The sequence below is a fragment of the Periplaneta americana genome, chromosome 2 (assembly GCF_040183065.1).
Source record: "Periplaneta americana isolate PAMFEO1 chromosome 2, P.americana_PAMFEO1_priV1, whole genome shotgun sequence".
NCBI lineage: Eukaryota > Metazoa > Arthropoda > Insecta > Blattodea > Blattidae > Periplaneta > Periplaneta americana.
In genome coordinates this window covers 22,041,934-22,068,968 of record NC_091118.1, presented here as the reverse complement: position 1 = coordinate 22,068,968, position 27,035 = coordinate 22,041,934, and the positions used below count along the sequence as shown (strand labels likewise).

Sequence of the window (27,035 nt, the reverse complement as noted above, 5' to 3'; positions counted from 1 at the left end):
GGCCCCATCGCAGACAGCATGTAATAGGTGTACATAAAGACGTGGACAGATGAATTCAAAACTGCTACAACCAGTGCCTGGGGACCTGAAACAGTAAAAATATCTATATATATAATTTGATCTCGTAATGGAAATTACGGGAAAACGGCTGGACGGATTTTAATAAATGACCCCTCATTTTGAAGCTTGGAACTCAAAGTTTTTCGGAAAAATAGTAGTTTTCAGTGAAATGTCAATTTTTAAACATAACTTTGCTATTTTCCAAAATCCATCTGTCGTCAGTTTTGAGAACTAGCTAATAGCATTCACGGCCGATGTGATATACCCTTCGCTTTTTTGTAAAGCTGAAGCGAAGCGAGCATCAAGTCGGCCGTGTTGCATTTCAGAATAAAACAAAACACATACTACAGTAAACAATATTACACGAAGAATGCAAGAATGCTGACATATTTAGAGCTCAAATTAAATTGGTTATTAAAAACTTAACTTACTAAAAATAATTTACAGTTTCGATTCTGTAGTGTGTAATTTTCTGGGTATAGCTGTGTATTGGATATTAAAAACTACAAAACTTGAGCTGGTTTAGTGGTTTGATGACATTATTACCATTAGAAATGAAATATTATTGTAGTTAATGCCATGATGTGACTATTTTTCATTAATTATACATATTAATGCTATATTGATGATATTAAAAGTGAAACGTTTTGGGGTTATATAAGTAGATGTAGAGAACAACTTAAATTAGATTTTGATTTATATATTTTACTGAGTGGCGGCTATATAGATATATAGTATATGTTACTGAAAGCTATAAAACTTACGTAAGATAATAATATTATTAAAAATCAAATATTTTTATAATTATTAATCAAGAGGGGTTGGGTCTTTTTCATATATTTAATGGCGGTGTGGTGTAGATATTTATATGCGTGGTTCTCTTCAGTATTGGCTCGAGAGAGAGTATATTTCATTGTTATGGAAGCAAATAACTTTCCGAATGTCTGGTATTCTTCATTGAAAATAAATCTGAAAAATGTTTATTTGAACGTCTAATGAACTTAGTTTGCAGCATTCGCTGCACAAGCCACTAGTAATGGTTTTATTTTAAACTTCTTATTATTGGAAATAGGGCGGCCGGGTAGCTCAGTTGGTGGAGCAGCTGGCTACGGACTGGAAGGTCCGGGGTCGATCCCAGGTGGTGACAAACTTTCAGAACGGCCCCGAGGTTCCTATAAAATTGAGTACCGGGTCTTTCCTGGGGGTGAAAGACGGTCAGAGCGTGGTGCCGACCACACCACCTCATTCTAGTGCCGAGGTCATGGAAAGCATGGGGCTCTACCTCCATGCCCCCCAAGTGCCTTCATGGCATGTTACAGATACCTTTACCTTTTTTTTTATTATAGGAAATAGAAGGAGCATCTTCTGCGGGCCTCTGGAAAAATAACTAAAGAAGAGACTAGTGAAGTGCTTTATGTGGCGTGCGGCGTGCGTGTATAGTCAGAAACATGGATATTACGACGACGTGAAGGAAAGGGAATAGAAGCATTTGAAATATGGATATGGAGAAGAATGGAGCGTGCGAAATGGACAGACATAATAAGAAATGAAGCTGTGTTGGAAAGAGTGAGTGAAGAAAGAATGATGCTGAAACTGATCAGAAAGAGAAAAATAAATTGGCTGTGTCACTGATTAGGAAGAAATTGCCTACTGAAGGATGCACTGAAAGAAATGGTGAACGGGAGAAGAGTTCGAGGCAGAAGAAGATATCAGATGATGGACGACATTAAGATACAGTATATAGATCGTATGTGGAGACAAATTTTAACATTAAACATGAATGTTTGATCGTATTTATTTCTATCTTTTTAATTTTTTTTATTAATTTAACGTCCATTTGTACAATTTTAATATAGCCTATGTTTTTCTCCTGGTTATGAAGGTTAAATGTGCAAACTTTATCACATATCGGTCAAAGCGTGTAGATTTGTATAGAGATCATACATACCCACATTTACTTTTATATATTAAGATTTCAGTATTGTATGGTAACTTTGTTTGAGACAGCATGAATAAAATACTACGGATATATTATTTATGTAGTAAAACTCCCTTTATGGCGGGTTAAAATAAAATAACGTATCTAAAATAATGTAAATAAATTATCAAAATAATAAAAAAGAGGAGTTTAGCTCAGGTTCGAACTTGGGTCCCCATACATCAAAGTCATTCATCTTATCACAACGCTACAGAGATCTACGTATTTAAGTGCTTCAATTCAAATATTATGAATGTTTCACATTTGCTGTCTATTATGTTTGATTTTGAATTTATAAAAACTAAACAAATATGTTCCGGCGCCGGGTATCGATCCCGGAACAATTTTTCCTTGAAATTATTCAAACCTGCTTTACAGGGAGCTACTACCTGAAAGCCAGATTTGTATAAACAAATATGTGTTTTATGTCATTTTGTATTGTATATTATTGCCCATGACACATTCAATCAAGAAATCGTCCCTCATTTACGTAATGTTGATTTAATGTTATTTCATTTAATATTTCAATAACAATATGGCCGCTTTTACAACGGAAGAAGACGTGATTGGATGACGTCAATAAAAGACAGTTGACTGTAGAATAGGAGGCCATTTTAATATCATACATGCCTTATTTCGTTCTAATTTGTATTGTTTTCAATAATTTAACGTCCATCTGCCCAATTTTAATGTAGCCTATGTTCTTCTCCGGGTTATGAAGGTTAAATGTGCAAACTTTGGCAAATATCGGTCAAAGCGTGTAGATGTGTATTGAGTAACATACATACATACATACATACATACATACATACATACATACATACATACATACATACCAGGGCGGCTTTTGGGGTAGTGCCAGTGTGCCATGGCACCGCCAATGAAACAAAAAATAATATCCTAAAAAAAGCAGTTATAATAGTTTATTTCTACACTTTTATTCGTATTTCATCTGAACGAGCGCGCGTACAGATCGGGACGCACTCGTGCAGCGTTTTTCCGAACTTTGGAGCCACTTCAGTGTGGCACTCCTTACGTCCATGTAACACTGTACAAAAGGCTACTGATTCTAGTTTATATACGTTTCTTATGGCAGACTTTGAGCCGAATTCAGTTTGACTCAGTAGTTAATATTCCGCCCGCTAGAGCACAGCAATGCAGAAATTTCGGTAGATGGCAGGGTTGTTGGAATCGTTAGGAAGGGAACCATCAACCGCAGACTTGCACGAAAACACAAATTAAAGTTCCGCGCCAAATGTTAATGTAATGTTGCCAATTCAAAACTAATGCACATAACTTGGATTTAAATGTGTAAAGTATTATCCGTTTAACTATATTGAATGCAGAGATAGTCATGGTTCTTTTTAGAAAGATAAATATTTTTTTCATATTATGTAACACTGTTTGTTAATGTTGTGTAATATATGTTTTATTTTGCGGCAACTAAATATCGCTACATTGTTGCTATAGTATTGATGCTTCTGTTAACGATGCATGAGATCTGTGCAGGACATGAACATGTGTTATTCAGGCCGCTGCCTTGAATTCATCGGCCTGTTAAATAAAGTGCAAACGTGTTCGTTTATTATTTATATCACTGTTTATCTCGTGTGTTTTTGCCAGTAATTTTATTATTATAAAATTTATTTGTATTTGACTAACAATACTGTGAAAGTTTTGCATTATCTGTATCTGTAAATTTCGTTACTAGTTTCGGAAATGTTATTGTAACTGTTACTAGATGCGTTATTAACTGTACACCTGGTAAAATAGCTGGTTTAATTAATGTGTTTTATTTAACATAATGTAAACGTGAGCTGCGATTATCAGTTTTACCAGGGTAATTTGCGTAAAACCTGTTTTCATTTTTGGCACCACCACCAGAATGCTTCACCGGCCGTCACTGATACATACATAGTCACATTGACTTTTATATATAAAATAAGCCTAGATAAAATTTTCTGCTCATTGTTAGGAAAAAAAAGCTTACGAGTCTAGATCTTGGTGCCCGTGCTTGGTTAAATTTTATAAATAATAATTTCTCACAAAGAAAGGGAGACATCTGCCTGACGAACCAGATGATCATTCAGATGGAGATTACAAACATACAAGAATTTAATTTAATTAACGTAAAACTGTACTAATTTGGAAATTAGTATTACTAACTATAAAAATTGCTATAAAATTTAGATATAATGGCAAAATATTTCAATGTTAGTATAATTTTCTGCCATTTTTCCTGAGTGCTTATTTATACATCACTGAAGATAAATGAAAAATATAATTTGCGAGTTCTGAACTTACCTGGCATATATTTATTGTGAAACCAGACCACGAATGGTACCATGACATGGTGAAACACGTGTAGAAATGTGATTTGTCTTTGTTTCTTCCGCATCACAAAGAAAATCTGCAGCAGAAAAAATGTCAACACTAATTTAATGAGTTGTGTGCAGAATTAATTTGTTAATTGTGAGCATGAACTTTATAAAATGAAAAAAGCTATATTATACACTTGGGAAATGTCGAACCTACGAAATTAACTTCTGGTGTGTTGTGTGAGAGGTATACCACAGTCTACTATATATAGTCACGAAGCTTGGGATGCTTTTTTGCATTTCTCGCGATAGTTGCTAGCCGCTTGGAGCGCTGTGAGCACTAGGAACAATAGACTGTGTCACTGCCATCGTGATCTAATACAGGCCGTAAGGCAGACCATGTGACTCGCTTAACCCGATCACGAAGGGCGGCGTTTCAACCATATAAATTAATTGTAATGCATAAAGAGTAACATATACAGGGACATAATTTTATTTTTACTAACATTTCTAATATTAATCTGGCTATACTTTTGGCTTAACGATTGAGAACCCGAAACACCGTTCGCTACCCCTTTCCACGACTGGAGTTTGTTGATACTGGCGGTATAGGTATAGGATGGAAGAAAAGTAGTTCATCCATTTACGTAAACTAGGAAATATCGCGATTTTGAGTTTGATAATTTTAATTAAGTTTTTGTTTAATCAAAATACAGTACAGTATTAACAATAAGTGTTTTTACTGACGAACTGAGCTATCCATTCGGACGTATTCATTACGCAGTATATATTATACTGTCTACAGCATATTAGCGTACAATATAGAGAATGAAGTTAAATTGAAAAATATAGTCATAATATGGATATTTAAACACATTTTTGAAAATGGTGGCCGTTCATTTCGATACAGGCTTCAGTTCTTTTGTGCTTATTATCGCACTATAGACTACTGTACCTAATCCCAATTACCAGTTTCGTCCTTCGTACTAGAAACTCATGTCGAAATAATTCTGTACCTACTCTATAAAAGAGTACCTTACGTACTGTAAATTCGATCTTCACTTCTGCCCGATCCGAAAAGATAAAATTACTCAGACATGCTATCTACTGTCTATCCAAGTGGTTTTGTCGCAGGGTCGTAGAAAGGAGGGAAATCACGTGACAGTTAATTACTTAACGAGACCCTTTTATTTAAGTTATTTTAAACAGTTGTATAATATTACGTAGACGTCCAATTGCTAACAGAAATTACTGTTTTCAGAAAAGACAGCCCAGCCACTAGCCTTTACAGAGGGGCGAGCAGAACTGGGATGCGACGTAGGCAAACGGACGACAGTACCTGTGCGAAAATATGATTCAATATTGAAAGCTCTTTCGTCACTGGAAAACGCAAACATATTTCTGGAATGTACTATACTGTACTGTGTGGAGTACTGTTGAGAGTTTACTATTAGAGGGGTGGGAGTGAAGTACATTCAAAAACTCAGGTACAATAAATATTGAAGTAAAAATAAAATGATGTCCCTGTATTTCTCTAAAATGTAATGTAATTGCATTAATAAAATTTAAAACAATGATTAGGAGACTCTTCAGACATAATTCCTTGCGAGTTAAGGTGTAATATTATTTTTGGTGTGAAAATTACGTTGTTCGTATGTGTAATACCTGCCTGTATTTCGATTAAATATTGCGAAATTCTTGTACATTCATTTATGCACGATTCAGTAATTTTCAGTTGCACCGCACGAATATTTAGATATGTTGAAATTATAGGTTATGTTTACTGTACCAATTGCCCCTTTCTGTCTAATTTTAGCGGTCTCCAATGCCCTGCCACTACATATGTATGTTATGTCATATGGATATTATAGGTTATGTTTACTATATTTAACTTATATTCCTATATTCGCAATTATACATTATAATTAAACATAATGTCATGTATGACACTCATCACATTCTATTTGTCTGTATTTTAATACTACAATTGAGTACTGAATTATTGTATTTATCTACTACCTAATAGACGAAGTAGCACAATTGTACGTACACTAATTTCATAGGAGTGGTATGGTAAATTTTCTGCCTACAATTAAGGAAGGTAGATATTCTAAATTAAAATCACAATATAAATTCGTTTTTGTTGAACCTCAAAATAGCTTCCATTCTAAACTTGAAATGTTGATGCGAACAGATTATGTTAATACGTAAAATTCCCTTTACATTAAAGTAACACAGTTTTGTAATTATTTCTGCAACATATTATGCAACAAGAAGTAATCGGAACTTATGGACACTTTACACTAAATATATATATTTTTTTGGTAGGTTATTTTACGACGCTTTATCAACATCTTTGGTTATTTAGCGTCTGAATGAGATGAAGGTGATAATGCCAGTGAAATGAGTCCGGGGTCCAGCACCGAAAGTTACCCAGCATTTGCTCATACTGGGTTGAGGGGAAAATCCCGGAAAAAACCTCAACCAGGTAATTTGCCCCGACCGGGAATCGAACCCGGGCCACCTGGTTTCGCGGCCAGACGCGCTAACCGTTACTCCACAGGTGTGGACTACACTAAATAAAACTTAGCAATGATGCGCAATAAAGTTATAATACAATATTTCACTGAGCTACATACAATGAAATAGAAAACCCGAACATATATTACGGCCTGGTCTAGATCGAAAAGACATTGACTGTGCCGTATTTCGCTTTGTTGTGAAAAGTTGTGGAAACTGTGAATTTTCGTTATCGTTTGTAAAATTGTAAATGGCTAAAATACAATAATTTGAATAATAATATGGGACAAGGAGACATTTGTGGTACTATAAATATTGTAAGAAAAAGAGGTCAGAGTTATCCTTCTTCCGAAAGATCCAGGAAGGTGAGTTTATAAAATATAAACTTTATGAAAATAATATATAAACCTTATGTATTTCATATTTCAATAGTGGAAGGAAGGTGTTAATTTTTTCAAAAGAATATGATATCGGAAGTACAATACGATATCGTCTGCTGGAGAAAGGGTCTGTGATGAGACGATAGTAGCGATCCTGGTGGTTAGCAACTATCTATGGATGCATAGTTCAACTGTCTATGTATATATATTTAGTAAGTATTGAGCTTCGTGACTGTATATATTATAGTCCCGACGCTGTTATTTCCGGCGTGACTCCGCCTCTTTGCTTACGTCTTAGAAAGTGAAGGCTCTATAAAGTCTAGGTAGGTAGTATCGTTCACCATTTTTGTTCTTACGTTGCCGAGCTACCATACGAGGAATCTATTTGCCACACCGTTAAACATTATCATGTCGTAGCTCCTGTCATAATAAATCAAACGCAATGTAATTCAGCAAATAATTGAGCGGCAAATAACGTCTTCGTGTACTTTCTGCGAACGCCAACGAAAGAGCTAAAATGACGGGCGATTATATTAAGTATTTATCGAGCCTTAAGAAATGAATCAGCGAATTACAAGGCGCACACGTTTAAATGTAGCCGACCTGCAACGCAATTGGCTGCCGGAAATTAGAGCGACGGGACTATAGATTGTAGGTATACCCTAGTCGTCGTAACTATGCACTTGACAGTTATTTGAGTTGGCAACACTTCCCATGAAACAACTGAAATACATTGCGCGGTAGCCTTCTGAATCTTAAGCATTTTATATCAGCTGCTGCTGCTGCTGCTACGCGGAATGAGCGTATTCCGAATCTCACCGGTGAGCAATCTGATGGCATCACGGTGTTCCGAATTCCACCGATGACGTCATTGATGCTCCACCGGTGTCGCACCAGTGCCATCAACTTGCAGAGGTGGTGGTAGTCTCCATCAGCCGCCATCAGTGAATCTGATTGGTTCTTGTATAGGGCGGGAATTAGCAGACGAATAACGTCGTGCACTGTTATGTCATGGCGGTGTGTTCTGCTTTAGTTCTGCTGTATTGTTTGTAATGAGCAGAACGTAAAAACAATATGTTAATGGTGTATGAGCGAACATGTCAACGGACCCGTTATTACTACCGGTTCAAGAAATAAATTGTTTATACTATCTTTTCTTTGAACGAGATGGGAGTACGAAAATTTCGCAAAATTTTGCTAGCGTAGCACAGACAACAACTTGTACAGTCGCCATGACAGCCATCGATCCTTCCAGCAGTTTTGTTGCTTATTTCACTGCGACGTGACGTCATTGATGCCACCGGACCGGTGAGATTCGGAATACGCTGAATGCTGCTGTGCTGTCGGTTTGCAACATGCTGTGTTACTACCACGTGCGCAACTTGTGTGTTAATGTTATAAATAATTTGAAGTTCTGCTGTGAAATGTTTAAATTACTTTATGGTCATTTTCCACAACAGTTTTTCAATCACTGTTTTCATATGATAGTGAATAACACAAACTTTATCCAAAACTCCAAAATGTAATAACCCATTGCTATGTTGATATTTTTAATGCATAAATTTATCTTTTATATTCATTTTACCGTTGCTAGGAACATGGAGTGGATATTTAACTTATATATCTTTATGCTCGACCATGCCGAAATGTAGTAATTATACACCTGGTAGCAGCCCTTTAATGGACCTCATTAAAGTACATCTATTCATTAAAGTTCAGGTGTTCCACCAATCAGAAAATACCACTGTAGCAATATGAAAGCGCAAGTAGCCTATCGATTATTCTCGGATATGCAATCGAAAGACTACACTCTCTAGATTATATCAAGGTCGACATTTGTTTCTCGGAAAAAATCAATACTTCCGCGTCTGCGCACATCTCACAATTTACGAGGTATTGCACAAGGTCAGTTCCGCTCCTCAGTCAGATAAGAATAACATGAATACTTATGAATAATTTCAAGTTAGAAATACGGTCGAGTATAAAAAGTCGTATGAAACTTGACTATAATGGTAATTAAGACGATCGTATGAAAATTATGAAACGAGCGCAAGCGAGTTTCATAAACACACTCGCGTCTTAATTACTACCATTATAGGCTCGTTGCATAATGTACTTATTATTGCTTTAGTTATTACTCGATGCCATAATGCGGATTGGCTTTGGTAAATTTTTATCCACTCGTTCTTAGCGAGAGTAACATGAATGTTAGGCCTAAGGATACTTTTATATATTAAAATATTTAATATTAAACTATTTTAACATCTATTTATTATAACGCTTAATTATTAAGTGTTTTGGATAAATTATTGTATGTCACACAAAATTAAACAGATTTCATGCAATCATGGAAATAATCAGCCTTGGAATTTACCTCGGACGCTAAATATTACAATCGTGAATAAAATTATATTTTATTCTCTTGTAGCATAAATTGCTATTGCTTGTATGTCGGTATTATCGCCTCGCTCTCATGGTTAACATTCGGCAGGTCTTTGAGCGGCCTCGTGCATAACATTCGGCAGGTCTTTGAAATTTAATTGCATTATTGTTTTCAATTTCTTATGTCGCCGCTCAAATCACTCGCCTCAATTTCAATATTGCAACCAGTAAGCTTCTTCCATTATTAAATGACACCTACTTGTCGAAGGCACGTGGACTAAAACCGAGGTTGCAATGTCTAGTGCTGAGGACGAACATTAAGGTGTGTGATTAAAAATTATTATTAAGAGTTAAGAATGTCAACGTACTCGTATATGAAATAATAATAACAATAATAATAGTAATTGAAAAATGAGTTCTATTCAGCCAATACTTAACATAAACACAATAAAACATGTTATAATAACATTTACACAGATTTTAAAAACAAACGTTTTCGCCAATTTTGATTGGCATCTTCAGGTCGTGTAGGTCGAATGGAACATGTTATAAAAAGTGAACACTTGGTATATGACGTTAAAAATCAAAGTTACAACTGTAATATCACTTAAAAACAGAGAATAGAATATAGCAAAAAGCCTCCACGATGTGTGTAGAATCACTGTGTTGAAAGAGGCGTGTGTGAACCAAGGAAACAGCAAAACTCTTCTGTCATTGCAGATACAGTTTTCAAGATAGATTTGAAGGTGCTACGAACAGGTCGGTCGTGTGGCCGTTATGGAGAGCGGGAAAAATCCTGTAAATTGTAAGGTTAGAATGAAAGAATATTTAGAAGCATTTAAGCACCTTCAAATCTATCTTGAAAACTGTATCTGCAATGACAGAAGAGTTTTGCTGTTTCCTTGGTTCACACACGCCTCTTTCAACACAGTGATTCTACACACATCGTGGAGGCTTTTTGCTATATTCTATTCTCTGTTTTTAAGTGATATTACAGTTGTAACTTTGGTTTTTAACGTCATATACCAAGTGTTCACTTTTTATAACATGTTCCATTCGACCTACACGACCTGAAGATGCCAATCAAAATTGGCGAAAACGTTTGTTTTTAAAATCTGTGTAAATGTTATTATAACATGTTTTATTGTGTTTATGTTAAGCATTGACTGAATAGAACTCATTTTTCAATTAACATTGAACTTAACGGAACCAAAATGCCTTTGAAATTAATAATAATAGTGCTTATTCTTATCGAGAAAGTAGACGTGACACAGTGACGCTTAGAGTGGAACCTACAGAGCAACAATCGGTCGGCAAAATTATGTTTTAAAAACACACCGCACGTATTGTATGATGCCGTCATGTTAAGCATGAGGCCGCGGCGATAATAAGCTGAAGTAATTTCTGAATCCGTGACACTTAGAGGAGGGATTTCAGTTGCATTTTTATGATGCTGGAAATTACTTTGTGTAAACTTACCGTATCTATCAACTCCACTAATTTCGAGAGGAAGAAGCACCATGCGTAAGTAATAGCCTGCAAAATAAAATAATTATTGTAAGCCTACGGTATATAAGAGCACGCACCATTTGCTAAGTTTTCGATGTGGTTAACTTCTTTTTTCTTTCTCGTATAATGGGTTATATCTAAAGTTGAGACATCTAGGACGTTTGTCGTTAAGTTACGTGCACCCAAACTATAGCATAGCAAGTACAGAGAGCAGGGAAGGTCAGTGTACAGACTCTGTACGCTGTTCTACAGAATAAGCAACAGAGAATAAGGTGTATACTCACATGACAAATAAACTGGAGCTCTGGTCACGTCGTCATTACTGGATTATGGAGTCTGTTGCAGTAAACACAACCATACGTTTTGATTACATCTTCAACATTTTTATAATGTGTAGCAAAATAGACTGCAGTATCCAGCTATATCCATCTCATTACAACAGGTTGCGGCTGTAGAGGAGCTCCAGGAGCCATTTCACTGAATTTCGTAACCCGACTTGGTGCCTTAAAAATATTTATTTGACATTCGATATGAAACTGTTCACATCACTGTAGCAGGAGCGAACTTCTTCGGCTATTCGATGTAGCCCATGGACTAGGATAACTTTCGGCTAAGTAGCTGAAGTTCCTTGTCTGCTTTTAACATGTAGCATTCGTGATGAAAATAACGACATTATCATTTTTTATTTCGTCTGGCCATAAGAGGGTCATAGGCGTTTGAAAACTTTGATTATATTTAAATGATATACTTTCTCACGAATTTCAGAGGTTATTAGGTTTGTCTGGTGGGAGAATGACCGTAACGACGATTGCAACAAATCATCCAGCGGCGTTTGTGCTTTCATAGATGGAAACCTATATTTTACTATCTCCTGTACTTGGTCGTATGCGAGATATAACATCATAATAGCATTTCGGTATATAGTATTTCCGTGAAGTTGATTGACTAGAGAGTTCCCTTTTCACGTATTTTCGCATGAAGCTTTTAAAGTATCTTCAACGTTATTGATTGGTGTATTTACACATGTCATCATTTTACATAAATCGTGAAAAAATCTTTTTGTATGGTACACATTGAATTCTAACTTACATGCGATTCTCGTTCTTCTTCCTCAGTTAAACTATCATCTGTGCTTTATGTTTTTTTTTTTTTTTTTTTTTTTTATTTTCGTATTACAATGTTGTGTTACGGATTTACGTTTCGTATCTTTAATTTCTGTGCTACATAAATTTCATAGGATATATACCCCACTTACTGCGAAATGTTGTGTGCCTAATTCCTCCATCAACTTACTGTTGATATATTTGACGATTCTACCATTATAAACATTATACGTTACGTAAGATAGATAATACAACCCTGGAGGTCTGTCCACTACACAACGTAAATGTGTTCTGTTGCCTGAGTCGCATGCCTGTACGCAACCACTCCCCACCCCTTCATACTATTTACCTCCGACAAACATCGCAATACAGTTAACTTGATATCGTCCTGCAGTCCTACATGGCTCAGCTTTAGTTATAACACATCTTCTTTACTGTCATCAGAGTTGGGACTTTGCGCGTAAAAATAGTAATATGCGTTACAAGAGCGGTATGTTGAAGTTTTCATGTTCGAGGAAAAGTTTGAAAAAGCGAAACGTAGTTGAGCTTTTTTTAATTTCCGAGAATTGAAAGAAAACATACCGCTCGTGTATCGTACATTATTTTGTGCGAAGATCGTTTATTACATACCTGAAAGAGGAATTTCTAATTAGTTGCAATGAAATCTCCATCTTGGTTTCTGTTCAATGACGGCAAATTTGCAAAGCAAAAATATCTATCTTCAACATTGTTGCTTTAAAATGTTTTCTGTGTTTACTATACTCCATAAGGCCGTGATATACGTCTGTCTTTTTTTTCCCAGTCTATGATGAGTCTGGAATCTTGTTGATTTTTTCACGGCTTCCTTAATGTTACTTGCATCACGAATGCAGTAACTTTAGTGGAGTTGTAGAGTTTACTTAATTTTTGTAAATATTTAAAAACAATCATTAACAGTGCAATTTAGGTGAAATTGCAGTGGTAAGTTTCCAATTTATAATTATTACTATATTGAACGTCTCTAAAAATAATATGTTAAAAGCCTAAAGCAGTAAAATCAATATGTCACTTAAGCGGTAAGAAGAGGGAAATTGTTATGTGTGTTAGGTTGGGAATACTGAATGTGGAATTTTAGACTTACCGCGGATTGGTTTTGTGCAGAAACCAAACAAATACGCACGATCTCGCACAAAGGTTACGTTACAGTAAAATACGTGTAAATAATGCGTAATTGACGTAATAAATGTAAGATACTTCCAAGAACTTTTATTTTTACTCTTTCTGTGTTCAATTTGTGATGAAAATTTACCGTTTGAACTGCCAACAAACATAGCTTATAACTCGAGGATACCAATTAATGTTAAAAAAAATGGAGACCTTAAGAAGATTTTGTAGTACATGCCGAATGAAAGATTTCTACACAGAACTGTACACAAAGCCTACGACCAGCGAAGGTAATGAGAGTGGAAGCGAAGATTGAACAAATGAGTTTATTAATGTTCTGACATACAAAAAGTCTATTCAGCCGTGCTTCCCAGCTCTTTGATGATTAGTCATTTACCACATAAAATTTGGAAAATGATTACATTTAATGAGTTATTATGTTCAAATCATAATAATCATCTTAAACTTATAAAAAGGCTTTTATCATTAAAATCGTTTATTTTTAAAACCCCACAAGTGACAAAAACAAAACTGTCGGGAAATCAATAAAACTATTTGGTTAAATTAATTTTATTTTAATTGTCAAAATGTAATTAACAAGTGATATTAGTTGTTAAATATTATGTGTATTCATTATTAGTTGGGTTTTATAATATATATAAAATCTCCCAAAAAATAAATTAGTTAGGATGTTATGGGGTTTTTCCAACAAACAAACTTAAAGTAAGCAAATCATTGCTATTTTTCTAGGTATTACAGTGAATGAAAGTAAGTATGAACAGAGTTATAATCTGTGAAAACTACAGTATAAAATCATAAAAAATATATATAATATATTTTTTTTTCTGCTGGAACAGACATTTTTCTTATCAGGACTTACAAGGAATGAAGTAATAGATATTTAGATTGTCAGAATCAATAAATGTTAGGTTATTACTCCATGCATAAAACAGTTTTCTACATTACATATTTTACATGTCAATTACACGTAAAATGCTTATAGCCTACATAATTTACTCGCCCAACCCTGACTGTCGTCCAGCAGCGAGAGCGTCCTTGATTCTTAGAGGGCTTCTATCAGCATGTTTTCGCAGCTGGGTCGTTGAGAGCAAGGAGGGATTGCGTCATAATTAGAATCGAAACATTATTAAATGTTACAGACTATAACCTGAGAACAACAAAATCAGTAGGCCTAATCGTTAAACTGATTACTTTCGTATATATATATATATATATATATATATATATATATATATATATATATATATATATATATATATATATATATAGGCGGCCGGGTAGCTCAGTTGGTAGAGCAGCTGGCTACGGACTGGAAGGTCCGGGGTTCGATCCCAGGTGGTGACAGGATTTTTTCTCGTTGCCAAACGGCCCCGAGGTTCACTCAGCCTCCTATAAAATTGAGTACCGGGTCTTTCCCGGGGGTAAAAGGCGGCCAGAGCGTGGTGCCGACCACACCACCTCATTCTAGTGCCGAGGTCATGGAAAGCATGGGGCTCTACCTCCATGCCCCCCAAGTGCCTTCATGGCATGTTACGGGGATACCTTTACCTTTTATATATATATATATATATATATATATATATAAAATTTGAACTGGTAATGGAAATTACGGGAAAACGGCTGAACGGATTTTAATAAATGGCCCCTCATTTTGAAGCTTGGAACCCAAAGTTTTTCGGAAAAGTAGTAGTTTTCAGTGAAATGTCAATTTTCCTACATAATTTTCCTATTTTCCAAAATCCATCTGTTGTCAGTTTTGAGAACTAATTTTATAGATTCACGGCCGACTTGATTGAATTTCAGAACAAAACACACACTACAATAAACAATAGGCTATTACACGAAGGCCATGACCTCCAGGATTGCCGACATATTTAGAGCTCAATTCAATTTGTTATTAAAAACTTATTCTGCAGTGTATAATTTTCTGAGTACAGCTGTGTATTGGATATTCAAATCTACGAAACTTGAGGTGGTTTGATGAGATTATTACCATTAGAAATTAAATACTATTATAGTTAGTATCATGATGCGTCTATTCTTCATTAATTGCACCTACGTAATATTGATGCTATATTGATGACATGAAAGTGAAATGTTTTGTGGTTATGTAGGCCTAAGTAAATGTAGAGAATATCTTTTTTTTATATCTTCATTTCTATAATTTACTGAGTGACTGCTATATACTATAACTACAAAACTTAAGTAAGATAATAATATCGTTATTAAAAATCAAACATTTTTATACTTATTAACCCAGTGGGGTTGGGTCTTTTTCATATACTTAATGGCGGTGTAGTGTACTGTAGATATTGATATGTGTCATTGCCTTCAGTATTGGCTCGAGAGAGCGCAAAAATTACAGTTCCTAAGGAAAGATAAAAAGGTATTACTTACTAATAAAATAAGAGGCCTAGAAAATTTTGTAGTCTCCAGATCATTTCAGCAAGATCTCTTAGTAGGATAAAATGATTTTACGCTCTACATTTCAAGTTCTACATGCAGCAGCTATACGAAAATGCTATTGTTCGAAAGTTTAGCAAACCTGACATTTTTTTAACTTTTGCCTACAATCCACAATGACCTGAAATAGCTACTGCTATCGTCCTGACAATGTTACTTGCGTTTTCGCGTTGAAACTCAAAAACTGAAGTTGGATAGGTTCAAGAAAAAGTATTTGGCCTAAAAAAATCCATTCAGAGGGAGTATCTTTCATTATTATGGAAGCAAATAACTATAAAAAAGACAAGTATTCTTCATTGAAAATAAATCTGAAAAATTTTTATTTGAACGTCTAACGAACTTAGTTTGCAGCAGCATTTGCTGCACAAGCCACTAGTTGTTATATAAAGACTTTTGAGGACGCGGAGACGTAGATGAGATAATAATATTGAAATGGATTTGAGGGAGGTGGGATATAATTGTAGAGAATGGATTAATCTTGCACAGGATAGGCACCGATGACGGGCTCATATGAGGGCGGGAATGAAGCTCCGGGTTCCTTAAAAGCCACAAGTAATAATAATAATAATAATAATAATAATAATAATAATAATAATAATAATAATAATAATAATTATTATTATTATTATATTAGAGTGTTTTATTAATATTGAAATAAGTTATGTTAAAAAAGAAAGAGCATTATATTTTTATATTTGTGTTAATGAGTAGGCTCTGAGGATGGTGTGAAGAAGCACCGAAACAGCTGTAAGCCGCACATGCTTACACAATTAACACGAGTAAGATCGCCATTTAATCAAATTATTTAAAATAAGTTATAATTATTGCTATTACTTACACTGTGCAGCAAATCGAAGTCATCCACTTTTTTAAATATGCAAAAATCGATGTATATGTAATGTATATGGCCCCCAACGATGGGCTGAAAAATTGAACGTAACGTGATATACATTGAATTTCAAACTTAATATGGTTATTATTTAATAATACTTGTAATATTCATCACAAACTGCTGTAACGTGATATATACTTAATTTCAAACTTAATTTGATTGTTATTTAATATTACTTGTAATATTCATCACAAACTGCTGTAACGTGATATACATTTAATTTCAAACCTAATTTGATTATTATTTAATATTACTTGTAATATTCATCACAAACTGCTGTAACGTGATATACATTTAATTTCAAACCTAATTTGATTATTATTTAATATTACTTGTAATATTCATCACAAACTGCTGTAACGTGATATACATTTAATTTCAAACTTAATATGGTTATTATTTAATAATACTTGTAATATTCATCACAAACTGCTGTAACGTGATATATATTTAATTTCAAACTTAATATGATTGTTATTTAATATTACTTGTAATATTCATCACAAACTGCTGTAACGTGATATACATTTAATTTCAAACCTAATTTGATTATTATTTAATATTACTTGTAATATTCATCACAAACTGCTGTAACGTGATATACATTTAATTTCAAACCTAATTAGATTGTTATTTAATATTACTTGTAATATTCATCACAAACTGCTGTAACGTGATATACATTTAATTTGAAACCTAATTTGATTATTATTTAATATTACTTGTAATATTCATCGAAAACTGCTGTAACGTGATATACATTTAATTTAAAACCTAATTTGATTATTATTTAATATTACTTGTAATATTCATCACAAACTGCTGTAACGTGATATACATTTAATTTCAAACCTAATTTGATTATTATTTAATATTACTTGTAATATTCATCACAAAATGCTGTAACGTGATATACATTTAATTTCAGATCTAATTTGATTATTATTTAATATTACTTGTAATATTCATCGAAAACTGCTATAACGTGATATACATTTAATTAAAAACCTAATTTGATTATTATTTAATATTACTTGTAATATTCATCGAAAACTGCTGTAACGTGATATACATTTAATTTAAAACCTAATTTGATTGTTATTTAATATTACTAGTAATATTCATCACAAACTGCTGTAACGTGATATACATTTAATTTAAAACCTAATTTAATTATTATTTAATATTACTTGTAATATTCATCACAACTGTTGTAACGTGATATACATTTAATTTAAAACCTAATTTAATTATTATTTAATATTATTTGTAATATTCATCACAAACTGCTGTAACGTGATATACATTTAATTTCAAACCTAATTTAATTATTATTTAATATTACTTGTAATATTCATCACAAACTGCTGTAACGTGATATACATTTAATTTCAAACCTAATTTGATTATTATTTAATGTTACTTGTAATATTCATCACAAACTGCTGTAACATGATATACATTTAATTTAAAACCTAATTTGATTATTATTTAATATTACTTGTAATATTCATCACAAACTGCTGTAACGTGATATACATTTAATTTCAAACCTAATTTGATTATTATTTAATATTACTTGTAATATTCATCACAAACTGCTGTAACGTGATATACATTTAATTTCAAACCTAATTTGATTATTATTTAATATTACTTGTAATATTCATCGAAAACTGCTATAACGTGATATACATTTAATTAAAAACCTAATTTGGTTATTATTTAATATTACTTGTAATATTCATCACAAACTGCTGTAACGTGATATACATTTAATTTCAAACCTAATTTGATTATTATTTAATATTACTTGTAATATTCATCACAAACTGCTGTAACGTGATATGCATTTAATTTCAAACCTAATTTGATTATTATTAAATATTACTTGTAATATTCATCACAAACTGCTGTAACATGATATACATTTAATTTAAAACCTAATTTGATTATTATTTAATATTACTTGTAATATTCATCACAAACTGCTGTAACGTGATATACATTTAATTTCAAACCTAATTTGATTATTATTTAATATTACTTGTAATATTCATCACAAACTGCTGTAACGTGATATACATTTAATTTCAAACCTAATTTGATTATTATTTAATATTACTTGTAATATTCATCGAAAACTGCTATAACGTGATATACATTTAATTAAAAACCTAATTTGATTATTATTTAATATTACTTGTAATATTCATCACAAACTGCTGTAACGTGATATACATTTAATTTCAAACCTAATTTGATTATTATTTAATATTACTTGTAATATTCATCACAAACTGCTGTAACGTGATATGCATTTAATTTCAAACCTAATTTGATTATTATTAAATATTACTTGTAATATTCATCACAAACTGCTGTAACATGATATACATTAAATTAAAACCTAATTTGATTATTATTTAATATTACTTGTAATATTCATCACAAACTGCTGTAACGTGATATACATTTAATTTCAAACCTAATTTGATTATTATTTAATATTACTTGTAATATTCATCACAAACTGCTGTAACGTGATATACATTTAATTTCAAACCTAATTTGATTATTATTTAATATTACTTGTAATATTCATCACAAACTACTGTAACGTGATATACATTTAATTTCAAACCTAATTTGATTATTATTTAATATTACTTGTAATATTCATCGAAAACTGCTATAACGTGATATACATTTAATTAAAAACCTAATTTGATTATTATTTAATATTACTTGTAATATTCATCACAAACTGCTGTAACGTGATATACATTTAATTTCAAACCTAATTTGATTATTATTTAATATTACTTGTAATATTCATCACAAACTACTGTAACGTGATATACATTTAATTTCAAACCTAATTTGATTATTATTTAATATTACTTGTAATATTCATCACAAACTGCTGTAACGTGATATACATTTAATTTCAAACCTAATTTGATTATTATTTAATATTACTTGTAATATTCATCACAAACTGCTGTAACGTGATATACATTTAATTTCAAACCTAATTTGATTATTATTTAATATTACCTGTAATATTCATCGAAAACTGCTATAACGTGATATACATTTAATTAAAAACCTAATTTGATTATTATTTAATATTACTTGTAATATTCATCACAAACTGCTGTAACGTGATATACATTTAATTTCAAACCTAATTTGATTATTATTTAATATTACTTGTAATATTCATCACAAACTGCTGTAACGTGATATACATTTAATTTCAAACCTAATTTGATTATTATTTAATATTACTTGTAATATTCATCACAAACTGCTGTAACGTGATATACATTTAATTTCAAACCTAATTTGATTATTATTTAATATTACTTGTAATATTCATCACAAACTGCTGTAACGTGATATACATTTAATTTCAAACCTAATTTGATTATTATTTAATATTACTTGTAATATTCATCACAAACTGCTGTAACGTGATATACATTTAATTTCAAACCTAATTTGATTATTATTTAATATTACTTGTAATATTCATCACAAACTGCTGTAACGTGATATACATTTAATTTGAAACCTAATTTGATTATTATTTAATATTACTTGTAATATTCATCACAAACTGCTGTAACGTGATATACATTTAATTTCAAACCTAATTTGATTATTATTTAATATTACCTGTAATATTCATCGAAAACTGCTATAACGTGATATACATTTAATTAAAAACCTAATTTGATTATTATTTAATATTACTTGTAATATTCATCACAAACTGCTGTAACGTGATATACATTTAATTTCAAACCTAATTTGATTATTATTTAATATTACTTGTAATATTCATCGCAAACTGCTGTAACGTGATATACATTTAATTTCAAACCTAATTTGATTATTATTAAATATTACTTGTAATATTTATCACAAACTGCTCTAACGTGATATGCATTTAATTTCTTTCTTAATTTGGTTATTATTTAATATTTTAACATACATCGAAAATTTCTGTAACGAAATATATGTCTACTTTTTATTTCAAACTTAATTCGATTATTTTGTAATATCACCTGTAACATACATCGCAAATTGCTGTAAAGCTGAGCTGTGGGTTGGGACATTACTTTGAGACAACTTTATCTTAGTAATTTGTTGGAGGAAAAAGGGAGTTCAGAATTTTGCAGGAAATTAGGTTATTGCTGATAATCAATTTTTACTTTTATATTCAAATCAAGAATGATGTTAACTGTCGGGTTGAGAAAAAATAATATATTTTTTAAATAATTGTGTATTTGCGTATATGCTTATAATAATAAGTAATAGTACTGGGTTTTATTTAAAACACTCGTATCTGAAAGAAATGCTATATTGCATGAAATATCATTAATTTTAATAAAAGATCTTCGTTTAGGCACACATAAATAATTTAGTATCTCCGGGAAATGTTTGGCTGAAAAAACGTGATTATAATTTGCTCTTTATCTATTCTTTGTGAATCCAACTAAAATAGTTTAAATTGCAAGGTTAAAAACTGTGAAGTGTAACGGAAATCAGGGGTCAGTGAACTCATTATTATCAATGGATTTTCCGTTTCTTTCAAGCACATGTGTTACGGGTGAGTGCAGCGTTGAAGCAACTCCTTGAAGATTGAAAGGATGGAATTTAAACAAATTGCTGATATATTTTAACATTTATTCCAGTTTTAAATCTAGATTTCTCTAAATAGAAAATTCATATTAAATTACCACAATATAATAGGCTACTTATAGCTACTTTACAGAAATTTGCGATTACTTAAAGCGTACAACTTACGAATGAAGTATGTGTTTAATTTACCTTTTTATTTAGGTATACATTACATTACATTAATTTGCTCTAGAGTATGCCATTAGGAAAACCCAGGATAACAGAGAGGGCTTGGAATTGAACGGGTTACAGCTTCTTGTCTATGCGGATGACGTGAATATGTTAGGAGAAAATCCACAAACGATTAGGGAAAACACGGGAATTCTACTTGAAGCAAGTAAAGATATAGGTTTGGAAGTAAATCCCGAAAAGACAAAGTATATGATTATGTCTCCTGACGGGAATATTGTACGAATTGGAAATATAAAAATTGGAAATTTATCTTTTGAAGAGGTGGAGAAATTCAAATATCTTGGAGCAACAGTTACAAATATAAATGACACTCGGGAGGAAAGTAACACAGAATAAATATGGGAAATGCCTGTTATTATTCGGTTGAGAAGCTTTTATCGTCCAGTCTGGTGTCAAAAAATCTGAAAGTTAGAATTTATAAAACAGTTATATTACCGGTTGTTATTTATGGTTGTGAAACTTGGACTCTCACTTTGAGAGAGGAACATAGGTTAAGGGTGTTTGAGAAAAAGGTGCTTAGGAAAATATTTGGGGCTAAGAGGAATGAAGTTACAGGAGAATGGAGAAAGTTACATAACACAGAACTGCACGCATTGTATTCTTCACCTAACATAATTATGAACATTAAATCCAAACGTTTGAGATGGGCAGGGCATATAGCACGTATGGGCGAATCCAGAAATGCATATAGAGTGTTAGTTGGGAGGCCGGAGGGAAAAAGACCTTTAGGGAGGCCGAGACGCAGATGGGAAGATAATATTAAAATGGATTTGAGGGAGGTGGGATATGATGATAGAGACTGGATTAATCTTGCTCAGGATAGGGACCCATGGCGGGCTTATGTGAGAGCGGCAATGAACCTCCGGGCTCCTTAAAAGCCAGTAAATAAGTAAGTATTTAGGTATATAAGGTACAGTATTTTAGGAGGTGATAGTATGCATCAAAACAAGAAAACAATGTCTAATAAACATGGGTCCTACGACACATACTTTCTGAGATCTGAACACTTGTTCCTAGGAGGTGCTCAATGTGACGTCCATTGACGTTTATTAGACATTATTTTCTTGTTTTGATGCATACTAGCACCTCTTAAATATTGGATACTTTTTTTAATACCCTGTATTTGAATAATAATAATAATAATAATAACAATAATAATAATAATCGAATGGGCAGAGGGAGATGAAGAGAGAGAAGAAGAGAGAGAAGAAGAAGATGGGGGTGAAGAGAGGCAATGGAAATAGGGGGATGAAGAGAGAAAATGAAATTAGGAGCTGAAGAGAGATAAAATTGAAAGAGGGGTGTAGAGATAATGGAGCTTGTGGGATGAAGAGAGAATGGAGAAAGGGGGATGGAATGAAGAAATTGAAAAAAGAGGAGAGAAAAGCGAGAGAAATACAAGAAAATAAATACTAAGGAGTGGAGAGAAATGAAAATTGGGTAGAAAAATAGGCCTATAGCAACAGGAGAAGGAATCTAGTGTAAACAGAAATGAAATGATTGGATTGAAATAGTGGAGTGACGAGACGGAAAGGAAAGTTATTGGTAAATCTTGTACTGCACTTTCCATGCACAGTAATGATATTTTTTGCTCACCCATATGACAAGAACAACATTGTACAGAACCATGGCGAAATTGTAGATGACGACAAGAGCTTGCATATTGTACGGTTTCCGATGTGCCATCAGGTAGGGACCCAGTTTGGTTACGAATAAGAGGTACATCGCCAGTATAGAGAGAAGAGGAATTGGCCCCGACATGAGCGGCAAAGTATTTTGATACTTCACTGAAACAAACAAGGACATTAACTGTATTGAATTAAGATTTTAATTTAGATATTGAAATTCTGTTTATTACAGACGTCATACTGATCGGCTGAGAATCTTTTGTCATCTAGTCTGCTTTCAAAAAAGCCGAAAGTTAGAATTAAAAAAATAGTTATATTACCGGCTGCTCACTTAGTTATTCATTTATTTATTTATTTATTTATTTATTTATTTATTTATTTATTTATTTATTTATTTATTTATTCATTCATTCATTCATTCATTCATTCATTCACTTAGTTATTCGCATATTTATTTAATCATTTGTTTATTCCTTTATTTATCCACTTATTCACTCAATTACTTATTCACTCACTACTTCATTCACTTACATATTCACTCACTTATTCACTCATTTATTTTTAATTTTACTTGAAGCAAGTACAGAGATAGGTTTGGAAGTAAATCCCAAAAAGACAGTGTATATGATTATGTCTCGTGACCAGAACATTCTACGAAATATAAATATTAGTACATTATGCAACGAGCCTATAATGAAGGTAATTAAGAAGTGAGTATGGATATTTATGAAACGAGCGCAAGCGAGTTTCATAATTTTCATACGAGCTTCTTAATTACCATTATAGGCGAGTTTCATACGACTTTTTATGCTCGACCATATTTCTAACTTGATATTATTAATTTTATTGTATCTGACCTGGAGCAATGTCCCGTATGTTGTGAGATGTGCGCAGACGCGAAAGTATTGATTTTTTCCGAGGAACAGATGTGCACATTGACCTTGCTAGGCCATAAGAACTTACAGAGATAACATTGAAATAAAATTAGACATTGAAAAACGAGATGACAAATTGAATTTATTTGAATATTATTTACAATTAACGCTAATTATTATAGTAACAGAACATAACCTTCTGCAACAGTATTGGATTTCCAGTCTCCGTGACTTTTCGCTAATTCCCTTTCGATTGCATATCCGAGAATAATCGATTCTTGCGGTTTTATAACGGTAGAAAGCTGACCTGTCATTGGCTGAACAGTTGTAACCTGAGTCGTCATTGGCTGAAAGACCTGACCTTTAATGAGTAGGTGTACTTTAATGACATGCATTAAAGTTCTGCTACCAGGTGTATAATTACTACATTTCGGCATGGTCGAGCATAAAAAAATTTAAAATGTACCCATTTTGAATCTTGCGTACACTGCTTTTATAAACTTTTATAACACTTGAATATAAGTAATTGATTAACTAGCGGACTTACTTGTGTTAATTATGTAAGTTTGTGCGGCTTAGAGCTGTTTCGGTGTTTCATCACACCATCGTCAGATCCTACTAGATCCCGGCATCATCTCGAACACATAACAGGCAGAGAAGTTCGAGATGATGCCGGGATCTAGTAGACTCTGACGATGGTGTGATGAAACACCGAAACAGCTGTAAGCCGCACAAAGTTACATAATTAACACGAGTAAGTCCGCTAGTTAATCAATTACTTAAAATGTATCCTTCGAAAAGGTGGAAAAATTCAAATATCTTGGAGCAAGAGTAACAAATATAAATGACACTCGAGAGGAAATTATACGCAGAATAAATATGGGATATATCTGTACTTATTCGGTTGAGAACCTTTTGTCATCCAGTCTGCTTTCAAAAAAGCCGGAAGTTAGAATTTAAAAAATAGTTATATTACCGGTTGCTCTGTATGGTTGTGGAACTTCGACACTCACTTTGAGAGAGGAACAGAGGTTAAGAGTGTTTGAGGATAAGGTGCTTAGGAAAGTATTTGGGACTAAGAGGGCTGAAGTTAGAGGAGACTGGAGGTAGTTACACAACGCAGAACTGCACGCATTGTATTCTTCACCTGACATAATAAGGAACATTAAATCCAGACATTTAAGATGGACAGTGCATGTAGCACGTATGAGCGAATCCAGAAATGCATATAGAGTGTTAATTGGGAGGCCGGAGGACAAAAGGCCTTTGGGGAGGCCGAGACGTAGGTGGGAGGATAATATTAGAATGGATTTGAGGGAGATGAGATATGATGGTAGAGACTGGATTAATCTTGCTCAGGATAGGGACCGATGGCGGACTTATGAGAGCAACAATGAACTTCTGGGTTCTTTAAAAGCTATAAGTAAGTAATGGATTATTTCCTCTCCTGTCTCTACAGTTACGTATTATACTCTGTCCCGATAATCCAATTAATCATAAATAATTTTAACCAGATAATTATTGGCTCCTTCTAAAAAAAGAAAGAAAAAAAGGAACTTGATTGCAGAAAAAAGTCTTTTATTGTATTGTCTTATTTATTTTTGTTTATTGGTATGTTTCAGAATAAATTAATGTAGTAACATAATAATAATAATTTAAAAAATCTTACTTTTACGTGAATTTAGAGAGCCTTCATAATCGTCGGGAAAACTTCTTTTATAGCGTGAAATAGTAGGACCTGACAATTTGAAAGTGAATCTTAAATTTGGAACGCTGTCACCAGTGGCTGAAAACCTTACACACATGGCCAGTCTGGTAACTGCTGAAACTGCATTACGGAAAAAAAAAATCTTTCTCGTCCAATCAATTGTAATTTAATTTCAAAATCTAATCTTGACATCCGCGTAAATTTAAAAAAGTGATTTTTCGGCCAGCTTACTTCCTCAATCATGATTTTAGTTTCATCTCTTCCTTTGTGAAATTTCTTATCCAAAATGAATATGTGCGCAAATAGAAACGAGATGTGCGCAAGAGAATCTGCAGTTTTAACTGGCAACTGTTGTTTACCTCTCATTATTCCTGCGCAGTTGCAATAGTGGAAACGTAGCTTAAGGCCTATTTTGTTTTTAATATAGCCTAGGTTTATTTCCTCAATATTTACTGTATGTTCGATTCAGCTTCATCGTCTTTGCAGAACATTTATTGCCACTTTTAAAGCAACCTGATTTTACTGATACAATTCGAAATTGTATTCCAGAAAAGTTAGGAGAATAATACTTACGTTTTTCTTCAAAGCCATCGTTACTTTCCATATAGTACAGAAACTGAGACATTGTTCTGAAACAGAGTGAAATATTGCAAAATAAAATTGTGATTCCTAACTTAATATCGTTCTAGGTTTTGGTGGTTATGGAACAATTGGTAGGGTGGGTTGGAGTAATTTGGATATGATATGATATGATATGATATGATATGATATGATATGATATGATATGATATGATATATGATATGATATGATATGATATGGTATGGTATGATATATGATATGGTATGATATGATATGTGATATGATATGATATATGATGTGATATGATATGATATGATATGATATGATATGATATGATATGATATGATATGATATGATATGATATGATATGATATGATATGATATTGATATTATATGATATGATATGATATGATATGATATATGATATGATATGATATGATATGATATGATATGATATGATATGATATGATATGATATGATATGATATGATATGATATGATATGATATGATATGATATGATATGATATGACATGATATGATACGATATGATATATTTCTTCACAGCACTTCTTTACATGTAATGGTGTACCT

At 32.7% G+C, this 27,035-nt stretch overlaps 1 protein-coding gene across 2 annotated transcripts in view; it reads right to left on the bottom strand.

The window, feature by feature from the left end:
• LOC138716052 (very long chain fatty acid elongase 7-like) overlaps positions 1 to 27,035 on the bottom strand; it is a 60,429-nt gene that overhangs the window by 6,255 nt on the left and 27,139 nt on the right. For both annotated transcript variants that reach the window (XM_069848952.1, XM_069848951.1), the window contains exons 2-7: positions 26,438 to 26,493; positions 23,250 to 23,440; positions 16,716 to 16,799; positions 11,118 to 11,174; positions 4,343 to 4,448; positions 1 to 85 (exon numbers count right to left, since the gene is read on the bottom strand). The exon at positions 1 to 85 is cut by the window's left edge and continues 52 nt beyond it. In XM_069848952.1, coding sequence (XP_069705053.1) covers positions 1 to 85; positions 4,343 to 4,448; positions 11,118 to 11,174; positions 16,716 to 16,799; positions 23,250 to 23,440; positions 26,438 to 26,489 — 575 coding nt within the window. In that variant the 5' untranslated portion in view covers positions 26,490 to 26,493. The remainder of the gene's footprint in view (positions 86 to 4,342; positions 4,449 to 11,117; positions 11,175 to 16,715; positions 16,800 to 23,249; positions 23,441 to 26,437; positions 26,494 to 27,035) is intronic.